This window comes from Thunnus albacares, chromosome 22 (genome assembly GCF_914725855.1).
Source record: "Thunnus albacares chromosome 22, fThuAlb1.1, whole genome shotgun sequence".
In the NCBI taxonomy this organism is placed as follows: Eukaryota; Metazoa; Chordata; class Actinopteri; order Scombriformes; family Scombridae; genus Thunnus; species Thunnus albacares.
Genome location: NC_058127.1, coordinates 26,559,585 through 26,587,352, shown reverse-complemented (window position 1 = coordinate 26,587,352; position 27,768 = coordinate 26,559,585). Strand labels below are relative to the sequence as shown.

Here is a 27,768-nt window from a genome sequence, read left to right as displayed (position 1 = left end):
TAATGTTCCTCAAATGAATACATGAAACAAACAGAAATGTCATATTTCCATCCAGTTTTCCACATGGTTTTCCATTGTTTGAGCTTTGACTGCCACTCTTTTAATGACATCATCTCGTTGTGTCCTCTTCTTCTGCAGTAGTTTAATGACACTGACTGGAAAATTACTGCAGCCATCTGTTTCCTCCTAATATTCACACAACAGTGGTGGATGGAAACATGCATTCATTTGCGTTTTCTTTTGCTGATTTTTTGGAAACGTGGTTAAAATTTGGGCTATATTCGGATGGAAACTTGGCTAGTAGCTACATACAGTAGTTGGTTGCTTATTAAGTTCCTGCAGTAGAAACAGGGCTATTGTGTCATTCATAATCCCCACCCGCTGACTGTCATCACAGTTTTTAGATTTCCCTCTGCACATTTATGATGTGGCTGATGTTGTCACAGGTCCGCCTGCTGGCTCACCATTTAGTTTCAACAGCCACAAGGCAGCAGCAAGTAATGAGAGAATTTATTGAGAATAACTCTTTGCTTATGAACAAATTAATCAGTTCAGTTGTCTGTATTCTATCACCACATTTGTCTTACATTTAACAACAAATGTATTTATTTGTACATTCTTCAACTCTGCTTTTATATTATATTTTATATGATGTGCACCATACGACGCTGCGTTAAAGCCATTACTGCTTTCAGTTATCATCATATTTTTGATGTGCATGTGAGTGTGTCTACTTGCTGAAAATGTAACATCAAAGTGAAACAATCAAGTAATTAACATAGTAGTAGTTAACATACATAAAAGGTCAGGGATTCTGTGGGGTGTACATGGGAGCACCTGTTCCAATGTTCCTGAGCAGGCAGGAGGCACAACTATAAGTCCTTGATGCCAAGACAGCATTGCACCTTATTGTCGTTACTCATACAGGTCTCCTTCCATTTTGGTACAGTTGAGTTAGCGGCCAGGTTCCAAAGAAGTTGTCAGTGCTTGACAAAAATACCACTTCACTGGTGCAGAGCTTTCACCACCCAACATGTTCTTTCACAAAAATAGAGCCTTAGCTGTTGATCTAACTCTTCATGAGATCTGTGCTTCCAATGTCTACTGCATGATCACGTCAGGTTCGATGTTAAAGAGCAGGTCATCGTTGTCCCTCCTGACCTCCAGCAGCAGGGCCGTTTCCTCCTGCAGTGCCCCCTGCAGGTCAGCCGTAGTCATCAGAGGTTTGCCGTTCAGTTTCACTATAATGTCACCATCTCTGATACCACCTCTGGAGACAGAGAGAGGGATAAAGAAAGACTGTTATAGGTAAAGCATTCATTAATTTTACTTAAGAAATGAGTAACAAATAATATAATGAATCAGTAATCAATTAAACCTACTTCTGTGCAGGTGAGTGAGGAACAACCTCATGGACGTAGATTCCACTGGTGACATCAGGGAAGTCTGGGTTCTGCTGTTTTAGTTCTTCAATTAACCTAGAAAACACACAAACATACATGACATTTTCTCAAAGAAAGTATATAATCTAAACAAATGAATGAACAAATGAAATTAATAATAACCCTCATCCCTGAATTATTTTGGTTTAGATTCTGTCAGCGACTATTTGTTGACCTTAATGAACTGGGACCAGTTCTGGGCTCAGTGCATGGTTGGTGACCACCCGACTGCCTAATTGAATGGAATGTTTGTAGAAAGTGAGTTGAGCTCACTATATTTCAGGTAAGGCCTGCATACTTTGCTTGTGTTCATTTGGGGTTTATTTTGTTAGCTAATGCGTCTAAATTGGTTTAGTTTTAGACTTTAGACTGTGTGGGACTGGGAAGGGCATCTGAGTTGTATTTGGCTCATTATAAAGGGCTCAGTGCCAGGTTTAAGTAGGGGAGTGTGTGCCTTATAAACAGATTAGCTGTTCTGTCCAAGTGCTAAATAAGTGCTGAATAAGTTCACAGAGATAAAGTGGCAGTGAAGTTGTCTACGGGAGGTTAGCCAGGACCACCTGGCTGCAGTATATCAAGCACAGTGTCTTTTAGCTAAGATGGAGAAGCAGCCCTTATTTACACTTTGTGTGAATAACAAAACTTTAGTTTCATCACCATTTAAGACAAGCATTAAATCATAGTTTTTCATATCATAGTTTTTCAGACACTGTTAAAAGAAAGTTGAAGTTGTGAGAGAGGTTTAGTGTTTGCAGTGCAATAAATAACTAGATATTTGCATCACATAAATTTGGGTTATTTATATAAAATGCAACAACAAGCATGAAGTTTGTGATAAGAATGAGATGTGAAAGACTTTGGTGACATATAAGATGATCTTCATGACTGTACATTACAATACTGAGAGAAGGAGATATTATTTATGATATTTCTATATGGTATAATGTGAATAAAAGATGACCCAGGTGGAAAACTTTTGCTACTTTCAAGAGCTTTTAATAAGAGAGTTGCAGCTATTACTGTGATGTAACCTGCTGGTTGTAGTATGTAACATGTTTTGAAAAGGCCATCAGGTGAGTATTAGCCCAGATGAACAATGTAAATTGTAAATAGATAAGTATTTAAATCATACATAAGATGCCATCACTGTTCTCTCTCCTCTCTGTTTGCCATATTCACCACAGTATTTATTTTATTTATTTCAACACAGTAATTATCATCAGGTCTGACTTACGACGGTGTAATGGTCAGCATCCTTATTCCAATGAAACGTTTCTTTATTGACCTCACATCTGAAAGAGACTCCAGTTAGTCACTGAATGTTAAGCAGGATATTCTCAGATGATTCCTTGATTCACTGTGAGACTCACCCTTGCTGTGCTTGTCAAGCGACTCATTGAGGAAACGAGTGATTCTGTCTGAGGGAATCGCAAATGAGATTCCTGCTGCAACCTTCAGGGTGTTGATGCCGATCACCTCACCATCCTCAAAGACACAGCAGGACAACATACATTTTAACTGTTGAGATGACTACTTTCCTCAAGGCAGAGAGTACAACCGCAGGAAAGATTCTTAGAGTAATGAGAAAGTGTCTAAGAATAAGGAGTTCAAGAATCGTACCTTTAAATCAATACAATTTTAAAGCAAATTTTACTCCCTAGATGATTATATTGGAAAGTTAACTAACAATACTGAAGCCTAGAACGGTATGTTACAGTTGTCATGACAGCCAATAAGTAGGAAATCAAAAGCTTACCAAATTGACAAGAGGCCCTCCTGAATTCCCATACTGTTAAGGAAAACCCAGAAAACAGAAAATAATTTAAAGTGAGGTGTACAGAATAACACAACAATGCAATATGACTTTTTTTGTGCCAAATGATTAAAAAGAGTAATAGACCAGATTGGTTAGATGACCAATCTGGTCTAACACTCTTTTTAATCAGTGCTTAACAGTAATTTTGACTAAGAGCACTCGCTTCATTCTCACATTGATAATAGCGTCCGTCTGAATGTAGTCCATGTCAGAGTCCCTGAGGCCCAGCTCCTTGCCGTCTCTTTGTGCGGTACTGACAATGCCAGTGGTGACGGTGTTCTGGAGGGCAAAGGGACTGCCAATGGCAACCACAAACTCCCCAGGCCTCAGGTCTGCACTGTGACCCAGAAACAATATAGGCAGCTTTGTCTGGGAAGAGGCAGGGAACAGACAAAGAGGGCCACATTAAGATAATGCTGTAGCCACCTAATGTGCCAAGGATGGTAGATAATGTAGTATTCACATGCTATTGGATTTACTGCTTATACAACCTCTTGGCTGACACACATTTTCCATCCAAGTGTTTGTGCTCCAGTATTTTTCAACTAGGGTCTTAACCTTTCCCACTCACCCCCTCCTACCACAGACTCATTTTTGTCTTTTTTAGGGGGGGACAAGGAATCTTTAGGGAGAGCTAGCAGGTCAACAGTATATGCCACACAGGAGTGGTATACATCATCTGAAAACTGGGAACCTGATGATTAATTTGAGATGCAGTTAAGCACTATGTGTCAAGTTTTTCTAGTCATAAATCATCAATCAATCAAAAATGTGTTTTGGTTAGGCACCTATTCAAATTGTGAAAGTTTAGAGTGTATAAGAGCTTAGAAAATTATGATGGAAGTATATAATGGCCATTCCCGTGATCAATTATGTCTCATATGTTGTTGCAGCAATTTTTGGTTGATACCATTTGTTGTCAAGATTTGGTAAAAATGTAACCATTTTTGACAACTCAAGAATCAATAAAAATAGTCAAAAATCCCTCCAAAATACCACATTGAGACACAAAGATCTTGAGGAACACTACAGAAAAATGAACGCTGTGATTTGGTGTCAAAAACTTTTGACATTCGGAGATTTCTGTAAGAATTGCATTTTTTGGCAATTGGATGGCAAGCACTTCTGTTCTGGCAATTGCTCAGAAACTCCCTTATTGTCAATATGAAAGTCAAACATCCTCTGAATGCCCTCAGCTTCTAGTTTGTGGTTGTTAAGTTTCATGAGGCTGTGATTATCCTAGAGGTCACAATAGGTCATTTTATACAGTGAGGTCAAGTTTCAAAAAATAGTCTCACTACAATGAAATGGCTACTTTGGGGACTAACATCATCACACATGAATACAATGGGGCTCTAGGAATCCACAAGAGTCTCAGCTTTCAGGTCATACCAAATTTATGCAATTCCAAGACTGTTCAGGGACCCCAGTATGCAGAAATTTTCAGATACACCATTTTTAGAATAGGCGAAAATAACATCTTTATACTGAATGCCAAAAACTGCATGATTTTTGCACAAAACTGCATGGATTTAGCATAAAGTGGCATGTCTGCAAAGAGGACACCCTAGAGGAACCCTAGAATGCATTTTTTAATTCCTGTCAGAGGTCAAAGGAAAATGGCCGCACTAGTTTTTCCCTCGCCAAAATTTAGCCTAACTTTGGAGCATTATTTATCCCCCTTCCTGGCAAGCTATCATGACATGGTTGGTACCAATGAATGCCTTAGGTCCTCTAGTTTTATATGATACCAGAATAATCCATCTTAAAACTGAGCCCACTACAGCCTCTGAAAGACAGGAATGTTGGCCAAGGACGCTGGCATCCTTGGTGAGTTTAAGAGACTGTAGTTTTGGTTAAAGGGATAGTTCAGATTTTTTGAAGTGGGGTTGTATGAGGTATTGATCCATAGTCAGTAGATTTTGTTGACATTATTGTTGTTGCTGTGCTTCTCTGTGTCTCTCTCTCCCCTCTCTCCCTCCTTCTTTCTCTCTCAACCCAACTGGACAGGGCAGATGGCCGCCCAACTACAGCCCAGCTCTACTCAAGCTTCTTCCCGTTTAAGGGGAGTTTTTCCTTGCCACTGTCACCAAGTGCTTGCTCATGGAGGAATTTTGGGTCTCTGTAAATTAAAGAGTACGGTCCAGACCTGCTCTATGTGAAAAGTGCCCTGAGATAATGTCTGTTGTAATTTGGCGCTATATACTGTATTGGCCCAAATATAAGACAACCCTGATTATAAGATGATGCTCCCTTTTTCAAGACTCATTTTACTGAAAATACTTACAACTTGGACTAAATTACTCTTATTTGCTTTTTACTCACAAAACTTGTATTGCACTTAGAGTAACCACCATCTACTGCAGGTAACAATAATCTCAACACTGACTATGGATATGTACCTCATACAATCCAACTTCAAAAAATGTAAACTATCCCTTTAAGAAAAAGATAATCTGGATAATCTGTTGGCTTGTTTACAACCTGTATGGACATCTGATTACTCATATTTCTGATATATTTTTTGCAATGTTTCTGCATTCCAAGATCTCATATAGAACCAACAGCTAGAGCAACAAAAATTAAATAAAACAGCTGTGTGTGCCTAGTTGAACCCAGAGGTGGCACTGTCATAAGAGATTATTGAGGTAATAACTTTTAATGTTCACCTACATATGCTTTTAATTGCTTTGCTAGGCTTGGACTGTTTCCAGAGGAGCACTTCTCTACAATAATGCTGGTGAGCAGTATAATGTTATACTAACCTATAGGTATACAGAGCAAAACAACAAAAATATGACCCAGGTGAAAAGTTTATATTTCAATTGCTGTATTCTTTCTAATCCAACCACTTTCACAGCTGTGCTTGTGTTGCTTTCCCACCCAAATTACTTTGTGCATTTACAACAAGGTCTGATGTGTTTTTGGTATAAAACTGTTAAGTATACAACTCTCTGCAGGAAACTGTAATCTTGATGACTGTTCCACATTTTCACAGGTTCCAAAAAGTATGGAAAAACCAGTAATTACGGCCTGATCATGATGATGAAAACAGCTGTAAAACACACAGAGAAAGTCATTAAAAGGACACAAAAGACAAGATCAAAAATGTCATCTACTGTATATATAATAAATCCATATACAATAGATGCAAAAAAGTAAGTCGTGAAGAGACACGTGAGAGGGTCTCCACAAAGAAAAAGGGAGGTGATATGAGGAAAAAGAGAAGGGTTGAGGAGGTGAAGAGAAAGGGAGGAAAAGAATGGAGCTGAGTGGAAACACATGCTCAGCAGACAGATGGTATGACAGAGAGAGAGAAGGAATGAGCTAAAACTGCTCTGTTTAGGATTTCTTTAAGGTGGAGTGTTTTGGATTGCGTTTGTCGTTCTCTCACTCCTCCCTGTCTTGGTCCTGGTCCATCTCTCCCTCTAATGTAGCGACGTCAACCTTCAGTCATGCTGGAACCTGAGTTCAACTGATATTGGTTTTTGAAAGCAGATGCTGATATTTTTGCACTGAATGACTGGTGGCTTTTCTTTACAAACATGTTATGTGGCCAAGTAATGTTCAAATCCACAGAAATGTATTTAATTGCTGGTGAAAATCCCCAAGTCTCCAAAGATACCAAATTAGGCTCTCTAGCTGAATTTTGGTGAAATATGTGTAATAGGCATCTAGAATATTTCCATCTGATGGAATGTAACAGACATAAAAATATGGTTTGGGTCTTGGTTCAGCCCTGTTGGAACAACAATATAATAGAGAATATATATATGGGATACCATTGTATATATGTGGACATATTCTAAGCTTCATTTATTATTTTGGGGGCTTTTTGTCGCAGAAAAACATCAAAGCATGCTAACAGATACACAGCTATCAAATTTCCCTGCTTTATATTGTCGGTATGTATGCTGATCAACATGAGCTTTCACTTGGAGTGCTGGAAAAATTATGGGAAAATACAAAATAGCAGTAGAATCCCTGATGCCAAAAACAATCTCTGTCTCCTGAAAATTGTGTATATTTGCTACTAATTTGCAATAGCAAATACATTTTGTAAAACACAAAACAAACACACAAACAAAAAACACACGCAATACTGCCCAGATTGTTTTTATCAATGTAATGAGGTCTTCAATTAACATTTGAGGAAGAAGCAGATTTTTAAGAAACCCAAACCTCAGCGCCTGTGCAACATCCATGCCAGTGTCAGTCACCATGAGATAGGTCCTAATGACTGTGTAGGGCAATGGAAATGCACCCTTAGTTGTTGGGTCAGCTGCAAATTTCTTAATGGTGACTGAATCCTTGGGAGGGTCAATGCTTGCATCCCCACTAGGGGAATCCTATCATTTCTTTTAAAAAGGTCCCCCAGGAAGAACTCAGATAAACCCTGACCCACCAATGCTGGCACAGTGGCCTGGGACTCTGACAGGGCTAGACTCTCTGAATCCACATCTTGGGCAGGGGGTCATGCATCCAACGATGTAAGGGTGGAGATGTGACGGCTAGCACTTGAGTATCCCCTAGTATGTCAGCCTGTTTTCAGGCTGTGTTCATTGTTTGCACTGGTCCCCGGGTTGAAGGCTAAGTGGCTCAAGAGATGGCCATCGAATATTGACTTGAATACCAGTCCAAGCAGGTACACCTTCTAGCTTGGAGTATAACTAGGTGGAAGGGGAGGATCAACTGGGGAGCAACTGATGTATAGCTGGCACATTGTAGAGTTCTGCAAGCTTCAACACAGCTGGTATGCTGCATCTTTCAGAGAACAGCAACCCAACCACCATGGCACAACAGCTGGCATACAAGTACCCAAGTCATTCATATGGTCAATGGTCATATGGCTCTGCGGACTGGGGCCTTGTTAAATTGTGGGCAGAACAGCCCACACATCACAATGACCACAGACATATGGTGTTTGCAGGGGAATGGAATGTACAGGTGGTTAGACTCAGAATACATCTGCATGAATGTGAAGGTCTCAAGACAGCACAGTCTGAGCACACTCCTCAAATTATCCATGGGCTAAGGGTCATTATTCGATCTGCCTCTTGGATCCTTGTTGCTGAACAGGTCTGAATGCCCAATCTGGACCACAGGACCTTGTTTTTAATGGTCCATTTGCCACATCACACAGTGGTTAGGTGTACTTGCAACTTTGTCTTTGCAAAGACTTCATCCAAGGTCTCTTCTATGGTTTCTAAGGCAAACTTTATTTTTGCAAGGTGTATGTTCCAGGGTCACACCCTGCATAGTGAACAGGGCTGCTTCTTTACCCAGGCTTAAGTTGCTCAGGTGCTTCTTAATTTTTCTCAAGTGTGTCAGCTCAAAGGAGCACCGCTCAATGTGCAAAAATGTCCCTGGTGTACCTGGATCCACCCTGGATGGTTGGATACTTTTGCAGTATGTAACCAAAATTATTATCTTTCCTGTTACCTTAACAAACATATTTTTGTAGGGTAATACTAACCACATGCAGGATGCAAACCTCTGTCTCTGATATTAAGGGCCTCGATGAAGACTTAATTTTCAAAAATATTACTGAAAAATCCAGTAAATAGATAACATGTGCACAATATACATGGTTTAACAACTGTGTCCAATATTAGCCAGAAAACTGTTACAACTTAGGGGCAGCTGTGGCTAAGGAGGTAGAGCAGGTCATCCACTAATCGGAGGATCTGCAGTTTGATGAAGTGTCCTTGGATACTTAACCCCAAATTGTGTGTGTGTGAATAAATTACGTTCCCTTCCTGATGAGCAGGTTGGCACCTTGCATGGTAGTCCCTGTCATCAGTGTATGAATGTGTATGTGAATGAGTGAATGTGGGCACGCAGTGTAAAGCGCTTTGAGTGGTAGGAAGACTAAAAAGGTGCTATATAAGTGCAGTCCATTTGTAAGTGCAGTGCATTTACAACTTCAGCTGGGAATTTACGTAAGAGCAACACATTAAGAAAATCCCCTATAATCTCTGAGGTGGTATGAACCCTGGATGAGCTGTACACCCAGCGGGAAGTATTTGGTGTCATCCCAGGGGAGGTTTGGATTCTGACTGTGGCCCATCACCCAACCCAATTAACACCACTGACACACATTGTAAACACACAAGTTTAGTCTGCTGACCTTGATGAAATGCTCATCCAAAGACTCATTACCTTGCTGGAGGTTTACTGGAACAAGGAGTGCTAATGGAGACCATGAGGCTGATGCATAACAGCTATCCTGTGGAGTCTGCATCATAAACAAATACTATTTTGTTTACATCCAAAAGTTTCCCACCAAAATGCATTATGTGTATCCTCAAGGCTTAACAGCCATGTTGATTGCATTTCCTACCTCATAAAACATTTGGATTGCCTTTGTTTTTAATGGTTCTTGCAGTCTTCTTCTTCTCCTCTTTTATTAATGCCTTGTGCTGTAATATTACATGGCCAACTGTTGCTGCCCTCTGCAATGTTCACATGGGTCTTTATGGCCCTGCTGGTAGAATCTTGCTCATCAGAATTGCTGGTGGCCATAAACTTCTCATGGTAGCTTTAAAACAAGATTGTGTAACTTTTTAATGAATAATTAAAACATTATTCCTCTTTGAAAAGGAAAAGCTGAATTAATAAGCAATAAAACCCGTACACAACTCAAAACTCAGGGGCTGTATGGCTTATGTGGAGAACATTATTCCAGTAGCAGAGACTGCAAAATGGTGCTAATATTTTTACACACTGTTATCTTGAACCCAACTCTTTCTCCCTCATGAGGATGCCACTATGTGGAAGGTTTGATAACTGGTCATAGATAATCCTACTCTATGAACTGATACTTTATTCATATATGGTTCTGAGGAATATCATGACACCTCCCACTACCCTTTCATCATTTTCATCAGGAGAGCCAACCTACTGAACACTAATTTGCTCCCAACTACCAACACGTAATGTGTGGTTTTGTTTGTTTTCAGAAGAAACTTTTCTAAATTTCATTAAATCTTGAAATAAAATTTTTCCTCGCCTATAATCAGACTCTGGGAATGTCATCCTCAACAGTCTTTAAAGTCTAGGCATGGTTCCTATGAACACGGGGAGAAACCTGGGAAAATTTTAGCACATCAATTATGTCAGAGGACCGCCAACCAGTGCATACCTGAAATTATTGATGAACAAGGTCTAAAACATACCGACCATCTGAAAAGAAATTCATGCTTTCATTGCTACTATTCCTGCCTTTACACTTCAGGGCCAACAGATGATGAATCTGCCTCAGATACATTTTTTCACAATCTTGACATCTACAGAGTAGATCTGGAGCTGGCTGCCAAGCTAGAGGATGATATTTCCATTGCAGATATTGTAGAGGCGATAAGGAGTATGCAAAGCGGCAAATCTCCAGGGCCTGATAGCTATCCGTCCGAATTCTTAAAAACATTCTCAGAAACACTTGCCCCTCTCCTTCTCTCTGTTTTCAAGGAATCATTTCCCAAAAATTCCCCCCCCCAACCATGCGCGAGGTTACCATTTAGCTTATCTTAAAAAAAGACAAAAATCCCCCTCAATGTAGCTCATACCGCCCGATTTCTCTCCTGAACACAGACATAAAGCTTTGTGCAACACTTTTGGCTCAACATCTTGAAGTATCACTTCCTTCAATCATTTCAACAGACCAAACAGGCTTTATGAAGAACCTGTATTCATTCTTTAACATTAGACGCCTTGTAAATATTCATTACAATCCCTCTCCAGATTCTATTATCACTTTATGCTAAGAAAGCTTTTGATCAGGTGGAGTGGGATTACCTTTTTCACACTGTCAAAAAATTTGGATTTGGCCCAAAGTTTTTATCCTGGATTAATATTCTCTATTCCTCCCTAATCACTGCGGTGTATACCAACAATAAACTCTTCACTTACTTCAATCTACAAGGAGGTAGTAGACAAGGATGTCCAATGCCTCCACTCCTGTTCTCCGTTGCTATTGAACCGTTAGCACTAGCTATACAGCAAGATTTTAAGATTAAAGGAATTTACTGAGTAGGTCAGGACTGTACAGTGTCACTTTATGCAGATGATCTGCTATTGCACCTGTCAGATCCTGTCAAGCCTCCCTGCAGTACTAGACATATTAAAGAAATTCAGCAAAATATCCAGCTATTGAACAAACCTTCAAAAAAGTGAGCTAATGCCATTCAACATAACTGCCAAGAACATCTCCTTTAGTTTGACCCCTTTTAAAATCAAAAGTGGTTTTCCTCCTGTCCTCCCCAAATTTTTGAGTCACCAGCCACCACTGATATATATATATAAGATAAGCTTTATTAGGAACAACAAAAACCTAGGGTGGTATGGCACTCCCCAATTTTTTATATTATTATTGGGCAGCCAACATCAGGGCATGGACATACTGGATGAGTGACACAGACAACTCTGATACCCTTAAATGGCTAATCCTAGAGAATACATCCTGTGGGTCCACCTCCTTACCAGCTGTATTATGCTCTGAACTCCCACTGGTAAAGCCCATATCTCATTATACCATTAACCCTTTTGTTGCACAGTCGGTGAGAATTTGGAACCAATTTAGGAGGACATTTGCTCTCCATAGTCTCTCCCCTTCTGCTCCAATAATTAAAATCCATGTTTATCCCTTCAATACAATCCCAATACAATTGCAGAACTTTATAGCTTCACACTCCGATTGCTTCCCTTTATATCCCCCACATCTCTGTTAGATTCTATTTTCAAGTTCACAACAGACTTAAAACAGGTTATAGGTGGGTCAGTAACCTTCTTAATCTACATAATTTGACAACTTTGGATCATCTCAAAAACAAACGGGAAGAAGACTTAAATGAATTAATTCCAAATGCAGCTTGGCAGAAAATTGTCCAAAGGATTTACTCAACATCCATTTGTCAACGGCATGCTGTTGTACAATTCAAGATAGTTCACGACTTCATTGGTAGAAGGCTAGGCTGTCCAGAGCTAGACCCTACGTGTGATAGATGTAAACAAGATCTTGCAAGTCTACTACATATGTTCTGGACGTGTCCAAGATTACAATTTACAGATTACAACTTTTCTGGCAGCCTATCTTCGATACTTTCTCTGAAATGTTAGAGGAACCAATGGATCCATCCCCTTTTATTGCTTTATTTGGTGTTGCACCACAGAGTGTGCATGTAAGTAATTATAAGTGCAACATGCTGGCCTTTTACACTTTGTTAGCCTGGTGACTTATACTGTTCAGGCGGAAAGACCCTCTCCCCCTTATGCATTTTCATTAGATTGAAGAGGTTATGCAATATCTCAAGCTAGAGAAGATAAGATACTCTCTCCAAGGGTCTGTTCTGAGATTTTATACAATTTGGCAGCCTTTCCTGATATTTGTAGATAAAATGGATGCAGAAAATATAACCTCATAATATAAATAAACTTCTGACTCGCTCTGTTGCTGTGTGTTTGTCTGTCTACCTTTTTTTTCCTTGTATGTTTCTACTCTTCGGCAAGGGTGTAAATGATTTACTTTAAGTTAGTCTGGTGGGTGGGTGTTTAGGTAGGTGGGCTTGATGGATACTTGGGATTAGACTGGATACAGTGTACTGTTTGTACTTTGTATATTGTGAAAATTTGCAATAAAAAGACTTTGATCAAAAAAAAAACTCAGGGGTTGTGCAGTTACAGTCTTACTTGGTGCAGTATGACCATTGTGTTAGCTAATGTTAGCAAATGTAAGGTAGCTATACTATGTAATGTATTTTACTGATTCAAACCAAAAAGTGTGTTGTACAACTACATTTTTAGTTGACCTCTTCAGCTCAGATAGAGTCACAGATACATATCTGATACATATCTCTTACATATTGTTTTTATACATGTAAAAATGTTGAAATGCTTAACAAGTTTGCATTTCATCCTGCTATAGAGGCCATGCTAATCTTCTCTGTGACTCTAATCTATGACTTTAAATTTTACAGTCTGACAGTTTCTAAAAACACAAAATCACTACTGAATTTTGGGGAAATTGTACACAAGACATTGTGACAATTGCATTAAACATAAGACCAAGACTAACCAAGAATGTGTTACTTTAGCAGACATCTGGGTGTTCTCTGGGATAAGACACATTAATGTTTCAGGTATTTCCAACACAGCTTAATGTTAAATGTGGTACAAAATCCCATTACCCATGACACCGATGGTCTCAATGTGGACAGTTTTAAGGGGAAACCAGGATCAAAGAGGTTAATGAGTCCTGTCTGACGGAAACAAAAGTGCTGTGTGAAAAGCAATAGGAACAATATACAGTAGGGTGTGTTTATCTTTGTGGCTGTGATGAGGTGTTGTGCCTGCAGTCATCACCCAAGCCTGAGAGTGTCTCAATCTGCTACAACAAAGACCTATAGTGTTAACAACAGTCAACAGTCTGGCCTAACAATGTCTAGAGAGTGGTTTTCCCATCTAGTTACTTCACTTCAGTTGTACACCAGATGTTCATCTATTGCACATCTGGTTGGAGGCTTGTAGCTGCCTGCCATGAGGAAAAATGAAACAGTTTGACATTTGGTCAAAGATCTGTTCCTCAAGTCCTGTGTATTTACTTTATGTTGCTAATTTAAGTTTTCTTTGAGTGGAAGGATGGAATTTTTACTCCTTTACCTAGTACTTTTCTTTAAAGCAACATAGGAGAACATTCATAGGGGGCAACCAGAAACTAAATTTGCTCAGATGTACAGTATATCCTGACTTTTGGTGAAGACACACAAGTTTAGTGGTTGTGCTGTCTACATGTCTTTATAGATGTACTGAAGGTTTTTATTGAAGGTCCCTGTGTTCTATGGCTTGTATAAGATTTGTTTCACCATGACCACAATGGACTACATCATTCTCTTGACAGCAGAATCAAAATAATTTCAATTCAGTCCTTCAGATTAAGACATGAATCAAGCAGCCTGTAGTCAATTTGTACTGTTATTGATAGTAACATTTTTGTTGAGGTATTTCACTTTATACCATGACATAAAACTTTAAAATCTCTGATACAGTAAATCATTAGATTCGGTCCTCTCTAAGACTACACATTTTCACACAAGGCTAACTATACAAACTAGTCTTGCTTGTTTAGAGAATCACATAGTGCTGTGGACTCACCTGAGGGTTGATTTTGATAGTAGCGATGTCTGACTTTTTATCAATGTCTTTGATATTGGCTTCATATACATCACCATTATGCATCTGGACCTTCAGGAAAGGATGGAAGAATGAGATTTCAAGAAAATTAACATTTTCATAGCATAGGATTTTGTTTGATCCATAGAAGTTAGCTTTGTATCAGGAACAGTGTATCCAGTACTTTTTTTCAGTATATTTTTTGCAACTAGGTTTAGTGCCTTATATGCCTATCTCAGAGAGAAAGGCATGCATAAAGTGAAGTTGTGGTTAAGCCAGCCAACATTTTTAAAGGGTAATACCAATATTTTTTTAGTAAGGATTTAACATCCAATTCCTATTCTTGCTATGCTAGATAAACCCATGAAACAATATTGCAAACATATTTTGACTCTAAAATCCTCCACCAAGAACAATGATAAAAATTACAAACTTGAATACTTGTGAAGAACCTGAATGTAGTGTCATGAAAATCAGTTCAGGTTAAAGTCATCTCAAAAACAGTTCTACAATAAATACTGTATGTTCTCAGTCAAGCTGCATCATATCCATTCTATCAATGTTGGACAACACTGACTGAATCCAATCCAATTCTTAAAAGAATAGTTCAACATTTTGGCAAATAAGTTTATTTGCTTTCTTTTACACAGAGTGAGATTAGAAGATGGATATCATTCTACAATGATACAAAGTGTTAATTGGTGAGCTTTACAGGTGTTAGAAGCTGGTATTTTTTTTAGCTTTGGACAGAGCCAGACTAGCTGTTTCCCCCTGCTTCCAGTTGTTATGCTAAGCTAGGCTAAACATATCCGGACTCCAGCTCTGACCTTAACACACAGATATGAGATAGATTCTGATCTTCTCATCTCTCTTGAGAAGAAAGAAAATAAGAAAAATTCTCTGAACTATTCCCGTAAATTTACACAGAATAACTAAAAGAATTTATCTCATTTTTCACACAAGACCAATATCAGCAAACCAATCTCAATGCAGCTTGAGGATTTACAGGATTAGTATTTTTAATGAGCATATGAATTCAATTACAGAGCTGACAGTCAAGTCAAGGCAAGTCAAGTCAGAAAAGTGAAACAAATTGTGGAGAAAGTGTATTTCTGTACCTTAAGGTACTGCTGACCAGACACTGGTGAAGTGCTAGAGACTACATGGGCATTGGTAACAATCAGTCCGTTGTCTGACATCACAAACCCAGATCCACTAGACAGAGGGATGTTCCGACCAAAGAGAGGATGCCTGGGATGTAAGCAAAAACATCAAGAAATTCAAGAAATTTGGCTAGACTTAGATGACACAGAACAACCATGATTGCTCATAATTTTGTCAAGCCCATTATCTCAAGATCAAGGCTTGAGATAACAAATGAAGCTAATAGTTACAGATTTAAGGCAGTTTTTCAAAGAGAATAATTGTTATCTTGAGTCATATTTCTAGTAATCATGACTAAATGCTGCACTATCTCAGGGTAATCATGGTCTGTCCAAGTTAGTTTCATGCCTAATTGAACAGCAGTTGAAGGGCCCGGGCAAACTAATACCACTGGTCTGTTGCTGACTGCTCTGTTTCTGTGAAATAGCTTGACAACCATGGTATATTTCACTAGCATCTGCCAAATAAAACAACCCTGGTAACTCTTGTCAACTGTTTCATGGTGATTGTCCACACTGAAGTGTTTACATTTATAAAAGCACCCTCAACTTTACTTTTTGGTATTCCATCCACAAAAAGGTCCCAAAAGCGAGCTTTCTGTAAAGGTTCTCCAAAAGGGATGAATTTGAAAATGCTGCTCATGTTGTAGTTTAGACTGATAGTGACAGAGCTTTTTGAAAACATTAATGTATGATTGGTAACCTTAACAGGCATGTTAAGTACTTCTTTATAGCAGTGAAAAGTAAGTAAGAGGCCAAGTAGTAAGATACTAAGAGATCAAGTAAATATGTATTTATCAAAAAGACATCTGGCAACAGACAGATACAGATGTGTCAATGACAAGACCTGGACTGAGTGCTTGGCAAGTTGAACACTAAATAATTGATCACAGAGGCATCTGGAGGTGATACATTTGGGTTTTATTCCAACGAAACCAAGGGCTTAGTGCTCTATCTGTCCAACACTATTACCAGATACTGTAGCAGCAGTAATGTACCATTTCATGGTTGCCAACTGAAAGAAGAGGAAGAAGAAGATACTGAACTGTTGGCAGATTGTTAGACGACAATGCTGTTTTCTAAATTTTCAGTATTAGTACGGACATGGCCTTAGTCTCAATATATGAGAGTAGGCACCACTTTTATAAGCTAAAATAAAATGAATGGACTCGTGAAATCCATTTGAAACCCTAAAAGTAAAGATTTTTTCTTTGTTTCTAAGCGTTAACTTTTTATAGTCACATTTTCCACACATGATACACACACACACAGACACAGGCACATACACACACACACACGTTTGTCTTTGTATACTTGTGAGGACGGGCACTGACACATTGCATTCCTTAGCCCCCCTAGACCTAACCTTTACCATCACAGCTAAATACCTATCCCAAACTCTAACCCTAACCTAAACCTAATTCTAACCTTAATCTTAAAACCAAGTCTAACCTTCAAATAGTCCTTTTAAATAGAGAGGGCTGGCCAAAATGTTTCCACATTGAAGAAATGTCCACAGTATAAGAGTTAAAACTGAAAAGTGATCATCACAAAGATAAGCCCCACACACACATTCAGTACCTGAGGAAGAGCTCGATGTGGACCACAGCAGGAGCGATTTTCTCCACCACGTCAGCTATGAAGTTGAACTTGTAACGAGGACTGACAGCATTTGAAGGACCTATACTGGCAAAAAGAATTATGTATTTTAATCATCAGTCAGCACTTTTATTTATTGCAATACCAACATTCACCACCAGATACATAAGAATAAGAATAATTTCTATGCATTAGCTTGCCAGAACTGTCAACTCTCAACTGTCAAAAACAGTAATCCCTGGCTGCAAGTCATGATTCATTTACTTTAATAAGACATGTAAACAATGAATGTGAGGAGCCTTAACTGTCTTCAGTTCAGTGCAATGACAGGTTGGTCTAGCCTCACAGAAACTACAACTAATTAGTTTGTTAACCTCAACCTCTATCTTTATTTCTACAGCATTTTTCCAAATAACAGAAAACAGATATTTAACAAGTGTTTAACAAACTGAGTAAAAAGATGATGATTGGCCAACCTATAATGAAAATGAAAACTGTAATCAAGTGATAAAATAAATAAAAAGCATTAAAAATAGATGACAAATTAGATACAGACATTCATGGTTCTCAGACAATGAAATGTACCCCCTTGACTTTTCCTCTAGTGCCACCATGAGGTGGACATTTGTGGTTTTGACTGAAATGTCTCGATAATCACTGGATGGATTGACATGAAATTTTGTTTACACATTCATGTCCCCCTCTGGATGAGTAATAATAACTTTTGTGATCCTCTGACCTTTCATCTAGCGCCATCATCAGTTCAAAATTTAATTTAATTTTTGGTTTATGACCAAATACCTGAGAAACTAATGACATTCCCATCAACCTCAGTGTAACTTTTTATTTGGTACTAGTTAGTACTAAATGTTAAAATTAAATTTGCTCTAGTCCATGTGGGAGTTGCAGTTGCTGTCTGACATTATGGTGGGTGCTGTGGACTAAATCTGTAGCAAGCACAACGGAAGGCTGCTGCAGAAGAAGAAAGCAGGAGAAGCTGAGCTTGACAATTCTTCGTTGGCTGTTTGTTGCCACTGTGCACCGTGTGGTCTGTTTTCTACTTGCTTTTTTCTTTTAATCTTCATAAACACATTGGTTATCTGGTTATCTGATAGTGTTTTGGAAGGAGATGGAAGGGGAGGTTATTGGGCTGGGGGTCCCACAGACCAACAAGCAAATCACTGACAAGGAGCTGTGCAGAGTGGGTGCAGCCACACAGGGCTGGCTCTGACTATGTTGGTGCCCTAGGCGAGATTTTAGATTGAAGCCCCAGAAGATTTAGATCAGAGCAACCTCCAGTCCAAGAACTTCAGATATGAATTCACACTAAAATCAATTGCCACAATGGTACCTCCAGCCCAGACAAAGTCCACCCAGTCCTCCAGACAAAAAGGCAAGTGGGGGTCAAGGTGCCATTCAATGAGTGTTTGGTGGCATTGCCTGAGGTAGCACATGAAGTTTGGTGGCTGGTGTATGAAAACTGAGTGAATAGTAAGGCTTTGGAAAATCAAACCGGATGAAAATCCATGCAAGTTAATATAAAATGACAGAAAAAACATTAGGAGGTGAGAACATGTAGGCTACATATTTCCAAATAACCCCACTTCCCACTCATTTGGTGCCCTAGGTGGCCACCTATGTGTCTCTGCCATTGGCTGGCCCTGCAACCACAGATCAGAATGTTTCAAATTTCAAGAGGCATGTGCCAATTCTTTTTGCTGGCCATGTATATAGATGTGTCTGTGAAACCCAGCACAAGAATCATGGAATGGGCCAAAGTAGAGCCTCAGAGTCAATAGTGTAAGTGTGGACTCTTAACCCTGTGTGAAAAAATGCAGTGCTTTCTTTCAGTGCCAGTCCATTGGGCATGTTCCTCATGGACATTATCTTGTACATGTCTCACTGGTACCTTAAACAACAGACTGTTTTTAGCCTGAAAAAGCCTTGATGAAAAAAACCCTGTTCAGAATATTCAGGTCCTGTGCCAGAGTGAATATAGCTGTTGATAATTGTGAGATTTGGACCAATAGTACCAAAACCTCTTTTTAAAAAGTATGTTGGCAACATCCACCAGGCAGGATATAGTATATGGCTTACTGTAAGTCTTCATCACTTTAGCTGTTCCACAGCCTCTCATGAGAAGTGTAGCACCTAAATCCTTTTCCTCTGAGCTCATCAATCCAAGTTCTGAAATATGTGGTGAACAAAGTCCAATGTAAAGTCAGTGTATCAGACTCAGGACATTGCAAATCAGTCCCCTCTGTCAACTACACAAAAATGAACAAACCCACTTGATGGCACAAACTTGGCAGCACAGTTGGAAAACCAAGTTAAGATCCAAGGGTCCTGTAGTAACAGCCTTTACTGTTCAACCAGTAATAATGCCTTACATGTTGTCTCTAAAGCTGCACTGCTGAGCCAAGTCAGCCTTTGAGGAAAATGTGGTTTGTTATTTTAGACTGGAAAGAGCTTTTCATCCAACCAAAGGCAGCTGAAGCCAGTGGGTTTAAGTCTCAACATTACTTCGTAATAGACTTTACAAAGTCAAATTTATTATTTCATGGCCTTCAAATGTCATTGAATAACCATTAAGAGATATTTAAAAATGGAAACTGTACTGTATGTTGGATCATTGTGTTGTCATTACTGTGTTATGTGGGTCTACACTGCTAAAGGAGTGTTATCTCTTTACACTAGTGCCACATCATCAATGGCTCTTTACCAAGAAATTCAAACTGTATCACTGATAGCTGACTGTAAAAGCTGCATTCGAACTGGCATCACTCATTTCCATTCCAATAAATAACAAACTGATAAATATACATTATGATACCTGGCTAGTGGCAAACAACAGACATGACTATAATGGGGTGATAATGTTGCTTCGTGTCTCCTGGATGTGTAAATAGGCCAGTAATATGGTGGCTGTGTGTCTTCCTTTTAGATGTTTTTTCTGCCCCCTGGCCAAATGCTAATTAATGCAGCTTTAACAGTCTTAAAAAATAGGTTTGGGTTTTTAAAGTCTGTCTTAATACAATATTGATGTGCCATTATGTGTGTGAAAATGGCTCTTAGTCGCTGTAACAATTCCTATTCTCCATAACGACCAAACCATGTACCAAATTATTCTCTTGGAATGAGACTACACTGTAAGAAATGGGGGCAAAAATCCACACTCATTCTGTGGAAAAATGCATTCCAAATTTCAGCTGATGCTTAAATGATGCATCAGCAGTCTCAGTTCGCTAAATTGAGTCAGTATATTCCAAAGTTACAGCCTGTCTAGTCCTAAAAGGCTTAAATTTTGACCTGATGGTGGCACTAGAAGAAAGTTCATGGAGTATCCAAAATGAAAGGGGTCACCCTGTGAGGAGCATGATTGGACTCAGTAAATTTAATGGCAATCTTCCCATTAGATTCTGATATTTCTTGTGGAAAAATGAGTCAGATAGTGGAGGTAGTGGAAAGCTCAATAGGTCATTCAATGGCAGTCTGGTCAGTGGCTGTTGAGATATCTTGCTCTAGACCGAAAATCCTCATGTCAGAATCAACACTGATCAACAGTCTGATGAATGAAACAGATTTCTGCTCTACTGACTGCTACAATCATCAACACAGTCCCCACTCAGGGGGTTACAGTCGTCTGAAACACACACACAGACACACACACACACATCCCAATGAGGGATATCAACTGAGGAAACAGGAAGTCCCTGCAGCCAGAGTTGTGGCAGACACTATTTACATTTCCCTTTGATCACAAACCCTTTATTTTGTCTGGCTTTAAAGGGTACACACACACACACGTACACACACACACACACACCATGTCACTGGAGTATTACATCTGTAAAGGGTGTGGTAAACTAAAAATATATGGTTGACTGACCTGTAAGTCCCAAATCTGTTGAGGTAAATCATCCGTGTTGCCCAGATTATAGTGAGTTTGAAGAAATGACCCAAACTGAACAATTACCTAATTCATTTTTGCCTAATCAAAGAGTCTTAACAGATTTTAAAAAAAACTTTTTTTAGCATTTGGATGGGAAAATTCTTAAATAGCTGAAATTGTGGGACACTGTAGAACTCTGTCAGGTTTAGCAAGTGTCCAAGGGTTTTAGAGCACACAGAGCAGGGAGTTTGAGAGGACAAATGAGTAAAGCTGAGTTAGAGAGGTTATTATGGCATGCATGCTAATACATTTATTATGCATTAAACATATTTTTGTTTGCTCAAGTGAAATTCTTATCTTTGCATGATTAGATTTTTTCTACACAATAAAACTTCCATCTCATGCTCAGAATTGAGGCAAAAATACAATTCCATACTAATCTTTGATTAATGAACCAAAAAACTTTCATATAAATTTCAGTTTTAGTCTGGACTATCACTGATGTCAGTGATTCAAACTCCATGCACTTCATGAAAGCTTTCACATGTGCTGTTTTAAACACCCGGCATCTGGTCAGTGGCTCTCTGAGGAAAAATCTTCATACACAGAGGAAGTCATTTATTTTAGGTATCTACCAGCAGCAACAGCAGTGGCCCAGTTTGTCTGTCTTATGTTGCCTTGTTAATGGAAAAACCTTTTGACTAGCCATATTCAATGACATGACCAACTGATGAAATGAAACATTTCTGAACCTTAACCTTGATTGTTGCTTATTTAGTCATGGTTGTTAAATGTTATAAAGAAATACTTTTAATCACCTTGATATGTTGCAAGAGTTGCAAGATGTGACTATTTTCTATTGTGGATTGCAACTGAACACACTAACCAGGAAGATTTTCCAAAGCAGATAATTTGACAAGTTTTGACCAAAAGTAAAGGCAGCAAACTGTTCACTGTGGTGGATTAACCACTTATCTTGGTGAAATTAAAGTCTCTGCAAGTTGATTTTCATTGTGTACTTAAATGAAATGAACTTAGTGGACTAAACTGAAAATGTTCTGCCTTTGTTTGGAACAGTGTGGTCATGTGCTTGGCTGCAGTCTGCATGAAACACTTCTTCAATCAGTGGTCATGCTCCACTTTTACAATTTCAGTTTACAACAGGAAAGTCCTGGCGGGTACAGTAGGAGTGTGTAAGAGAGAGATGGAGAGAATGTGGGACAGATGAAAAGAGTTAAACAGCGTGTAGTGAAGGAAGGGTAATTATTTAACAGCCTGTAACTTTACTTCCAATTTGGTTATGAATGTCTAATAAACTTCCAGGCAGGAGAATGTATATCAATGTAACAGAGGAAATGAGAAACATTGTGGACAGGATAAAGACTGTAAAACAACAGCTGCTGGCATTCTTCCACAACATACTGTGTGCATCTATTCTGAAGATTTATTAAACCTCAGTTATTGACATGGTCACCAACTTTTCTGATGGTGTATGTTTTCACTTTAGCTGGGGATTTGCTAAGACTGAGCACAGCTGGAGTTGAGTTAAATTCATCGGACTGCTGCTAAATAACACCTGATGCAGGACTGGTTATGGGGGTTCTTGAACATGACTGAAAAGCTATGAAGTGCCAATGAAAGTAAAGGTTCTCTGCAACTGAACTCGGTTGAAGAAACTAATAAAAATAGCAACCACACACACTCTTCTTCCAAACAAGTCCTCCAAATTAAATATGTGGTTTGACCATGTGACTCCAGAACGACACATTGGAGTGTTTTCTAATCTGGTGCCCCTATCTGGAAACTGGAACAGTAGCTGTGTGTCCAAAAGTAGTGCAGTGTATTGGGGACAGCAAAACATAGGACACCTGCTAAAAAGTTGAACCTGGTTCAATCTTTGCTGGGGGTTGTGTTGGCCAAAAAAATACATGCAAGTGCACGTTCCTGGTAGTTTACTTGAACTCAAAGTGGGTGTCTCATGTCAAATGTGTGACAGTTAGCAATCCTGACTAATGCCTTGTCATGTGCAGCCTATATTACTCCCCCTTCCTTAACGCTCCAAATAAAGTTCAATCCTGCCAAGTTAAAATGATAGTTTAAGACCAAAAAATATCATCCTCTGGAAATCACAAATGTCTGAACCAAATTTCATTGAAATCCATCCAATAATTGTAGAGATGTAAGTCTGAACCAAAGTGGTGGACTGACCAAACAATAATTATTGCCATTCCTTGAGCCACACTGCTAGCAGGCTAACAATCTAGCAAATAGGGTAGGAGTTAGCAGCTGGTAGAGTGTTTGCACATTATCATTTGACAAACCAAAAGTAATACACCATTTAGAAACATGCCTTCCTTATTAAGTCCTCATCTACCGGCTGCAGACACATGCACTGGCCTCATGTCAGTCTGAAAGCAGTATGGATCAACACTGTTATGTTATGGAAAGCCTCCGTCCCTTTACAAGCAGGTCACCACACCGTCTGACCACACACCCGTGCAGACACTGAATCTCCTCCCGAACAGCAACATATAAACTCTGTTTTGGGGTTGTTTTTTCTCTACAAAAGCATGACAGCCTTTTTACTTAAGGTGTGGTGTATTCCCACTGTCTACTGTGTTCCAAAAAACTGGTTCATGTCTGTTATAACAGGCTGTTAAAAGTGCACCTGCCCTCTAACCAGTGTTTCTTGGTGCTGTGAAGCCTTATTAATCTGGCTCTTTTTACTATGTAGACAGAGGAAAGCCACAAGGCAGTTTAATGAGTTGGGTGGTGGAGGTGGAGAATGCACTCAACTGATGAGTCAACACCATATCGTGGGAAACACGTTTCTGCTACACCAAGAGGACTGAGGTTCAAAGTTCATTCTTGAACCCCTAGGTTGGGAACCACTGGACTAAACTAGCTAACTTTACATAAAGTAGTTGAAACTAGCTCCACCTCCAGCAGCTACAACAGTAACATGCTGCGTACACACTCATGCTTCAGTATTAATAATCTAATGATGTCATATATAATAATATATCAGTCAGAGAGACAAAACCATTACTTTGACTGCAATACTTTAACTACATCAAGCTCATAATACTAACATACTTTTACTGTAGTAGGATTTTTCATGCAGGACTTTTACTTGTAATGGAGTATTTTTTAATTGTTGTATTGGTACTTCTACCTAAGTAAAGTAAAAAGTAAAGTAAAAATTGGAATACTTCTTCCACCACTGCTGATTTCAATATTTGAAAGTCAAGAAAATCTGATATTTTGGCACTTATTGGATTTTATAACAAACACATAACATACAAGCTTTTTGATGAGGACTCCTTAAATTTGGTTCTTAAAGAATTGTGACCGATTCTGTAGTAAGTGGGACGATTGTATAGTATCAACCTACACTTGTCAGTGCTCTCTGGTGGACAAACTAATGCATATATATGGAGACACTGTTTCTAAATGGCCTCAAGCATGATTGATATTTCTCTACTGACATTTCTTGTTACTTTATGGCCAACAAACACTTTGGTACCAATATATCTGTGATAAGCTAATACCAACCAATATATCAGCTCTACATTATACATACCAGTAGGGCTGTCACTTTTTATTCACTTGAGCGTTAATTATTTCATTATTTGATCTCTGATGATCTGTTTGAATTCAATATTCACAGTCCACAGGTGTTGTGCTAAACAGCTAATCACACACCAAACCATCTGGGAAGCTTTCTGGTTTTGACAACACAGATGGAAAAATTGTGGATAAAGGTAAGGCTGGTTGTTATAGGGTATACACTGGTTGCACTCAAATCACTGTATATGGATGAATAACATTAGCTGTTAGTTCTCATTTGTCCAAACTTGATTTTTTTTTTTTTTTTTGAAAAAGTGAGTCATTCATATCTGCTCCAAGGCATAATCAAACCCAGTAACTGTAACCCAGATACACATTAACAAAAACACATGAGCAAATGGGTAGAGTTGATGGGTATAAACTTGGGATCCTGCAGGACAGGAAACCCCAGATAAAAATGTTCCTTTAATATTTGATTGATTTAAATAGTACACTGAGAATGAACTATTGAGAATGAATTATTGAGTTTTTAAAACCATATTGCCTCAGTCTTATTGTTCTGGACTACTACACTACAAAAATCTCTTTTGGGTAAACATTTCAAAAATTCTCTATTAATATTTTTATAAGTAAGAGTTTATTATAATTAGTTTATTATATTATATATATAATAATTGATTTAGTAGGCCTATTTATTTGATTTTTGGGGGGAATTAACCAGATTAAATACCTCGTTTACTGGTTTGTGTTACTTCTCACTGCACCTCGTTTCTAATGCCACTATGACTCTTATAATAATCTAAAAAAAAAATTAGGGAGGCCGGCCCTGTCAAGACCTTTCTCCATCATGATTACCTAAAAAACCATCAATGCATAAATCGTACCTATGCTGGTCTCACATGGTCCCTTCTGGATCTGGGTGATGCCTGGCAGTCCCTGTTGCAGAGCCTTCCTGCTGGTCGCCTTAAGCTGGCACACGTTACCGTACGTCTTCCCGTCGCTGCCGCACACTTCGTGGTTGAACTTGCACTGACAGAAGCCCTTAGAAAGCCGCTTGCCCGCCGGGTGTTTGCACTCCAGTCCATCCCCGCACGGCAGGTCGTCTTTGCGGCCGCACGGCTCCCCTTCCCCCTGGGCGCACACCAGGCAGCAGTTGCAGCGGTCCGGCACATAGCCGCTGGGGCAGCTGGGGCTCGGACAGGTACTAACATCGCACCGTGCTGGGCACTTAGCTTTGGGTTCAGCACTGGCAGATTGCTTGAGGTAAAGGAACACTGCTGTGTAGAGGAGGAGCTGCATTTTGTTAAAAAGGAGGATTTGAACTTGAAAACTAAAAAGAGGTAAGGAGAAGTTTACGCGGAGATCTTATTCCCGTACTGTTCATCACTGTCTCGAGACTTTACGGATGGAAATCTCCATACACGAAGGACAGACAGACAGTTGTCTAGCTAATATTGCAAAATACATAAAAAATAACGCAATCCTAAGCTTGGAACTTGGAAAATGAAGCTTGCCACTATCTTGTATCCTCGCGTAATTGTGCGTCCAGACGCGACCACTATCCAGCTGCAAATTGAGACTATCCACTGGAGTGAGACTGGATGTCTAAGTGTTTCTGTTTGTCCTTCGCCCGGGCTGAAGGGACGTCCACTCTGCTGGCAGGGAGAGCGCTTCTAGTTGTGAAGCCGGCCGGGGAGAGAAAGATGTAAGGAGCAGCTGCGCTCCTGTGGGCGTGGCCACAGAGCTCAGAATCAGATGTCTGCAACATCATTGTTGCAGTGTATAACCATCAGACGGACTTTAAAGTCACATTCACCCTCATGTCAGTTGTCTTATTGTCTCATGTTACACCATATGTATCTTTCAGTTTTGAGCATCCCCAAATTGTGACAATCAACAATCAATCTCCTTCCACAGTTTAATTACAGAGACTTCTCTTCTATGTATACTTTTTCTGAGAATGATGTGAGGATATGGATATCAATCCAATGTTTCTGCTAGCGGCTGGAGTTAGGACATGGTTAGCCTAATTTAGCATCAAGACCATACTCAGGGGAAAACAGTTAGCCTGGCTCTCCTCAAAAAAAAACACAACAAACATCTATCTTGTTCATTTAAAGGTTCTATTTGTAAGAATCAGAAATTTCTTCTCACTAGTGACACCAGTGGTCATTAAGCTGCAGTCAACATCTTGTCGCTTGCTTGAGACTATTGCAGGTGATGTCTTTTTCCTCGCTTACACTTCTCATAATAACAAAAAGATCAATAATGTTGCATTTTACACCGTGTTTCTGCAAAGTATCACTTACTCCCAGTCAGCCAGTTTTTGTTGTGTTGTGTTGTTGAGTCTATATGCCAATCGTTTGTTGACGTTAGCGGGAGAGAGGCAGGGCACTTGGGAAGGTGCAAGAACGTCACATCCTTTGAATTTTTGTGGAAAATCCAGCCTGGGTCGTTCGCATAGAAATCAGTCCACAGGCTGTTAAAGACAACCAAGAAAGTTGGGGAAGGTCTCATTTTTTAAATTACCTTACAACCTGTTCACTCATTGGCAATAAAAAATGTTTAATGCATGTAAATTGCTTCACAATTCTTATATGTATAGATATGTCCCATATAGAATCTTTAATCCATAGACAGAAATGTAAAAATGACAATTAGTGGTTTTAGGCACTCTTGGTGCAACTTTTTTTTTTTTTTTTTAGCAGAATAACCTGATACGGTGACTGTGTGAAAACATGTCACAGGTGGTTGTTTTAGATTATCAGGTTTGATAAAATCTTGCCAGAGAGCCAAAAGTGAAAACCTGTGCTCACTAACTATAAATGTTAACTTTTGCTATAGCTGGACACGCTGCACAGAAGTACTGGGCGGATGGATACACTGTTAATTCCAGCACTTAACTCTGTCTAAAATTGCAACTTGTATTTACATTGCTATGTGTGTGCAGATTAAAAAAATGTGATACAGAATGTCAATCAGTGGCTGTAAGATGTTGGTAGGTGTGTTTTTGAACTTTGAAATGAGCCAGGCAACTTAACACACAGACATAAGACTGATATCTTCTCATCTGATAGAAAGCCAGTAAACACATCTTCCAAAAGATGGAACTATTATTAAAGG

The 27,768-nt window shown here is 39.2% G+C and overlaps 1 protein-coding gene and 1 pseudogene across 1 annotated transcript; both read right to left on the bottom strand.

Annotated features, from left to right (window-relative positions):
- Window positions 1–232: 232 nt before the first annotated feature.
- Window positions 233–26,710, bottom strand: htra3b (HtrA serine peptidase 3b). The gene is made up of 10 exons (XM_044341826.1): window positions 25,530–26,710; window positions 17,166–17,265; window positions 15,540–15,672; window positions 14,404–14,493; window positions 3,433–3,627; window positions 3,199–3,231; window positions 2,813–2,927; window positions 2,677–2,734; window positions 1,383–1,478; window positions 233–1,270 (listed from the first exon to the last, which is right to left on the bottom strand). The coding sequence occupies exons 1-10, from the start codon at window positions 25,942–25,944 to the stop codon at window positions 1,102–1,104; spliced, it is 1,404 nt and encodes a 467-aa protein (XP_044197761.1). The 5' UTR covers window positions 25,945–26,710; the 3' UTR covers window positions 233–1,101.
- LOC122974547 lies at window positions 13,133–13,248 on the bottom strand (annotated as a pseudogene).
- Window positions 26,711–27,768: the final 1,058 nt, after the last annotated feature.

What these genes read in the sequence shown, in the direction of transcription:
- htra3b (XM_044341826.1), bottom strand. Translation starts at nt 25,944, where the DNA reads ATGCAGCTCCTCCTCTACACAGCAGTGTTCCTTTACCTCAAGCAATCT. An exon ending in CACATCGAGCTCTTCCTCAG is followed by an intron (nt 15,673 to 17,165) that starts GTACTGAATGTG and finishes CTTACATCCCAG; the next exon opens with GCATCCTCTCTTTGGTCGGA. An exon ending in GAGGGCCTCTTGTCAATTTG is followed by an intron (nt 2,928 to 3,198) that starts GTAAGCTTTTGA and finishes TGTGTCTTTGAG; the next exon opens with GATGGTGAGGTGATCGGCAT.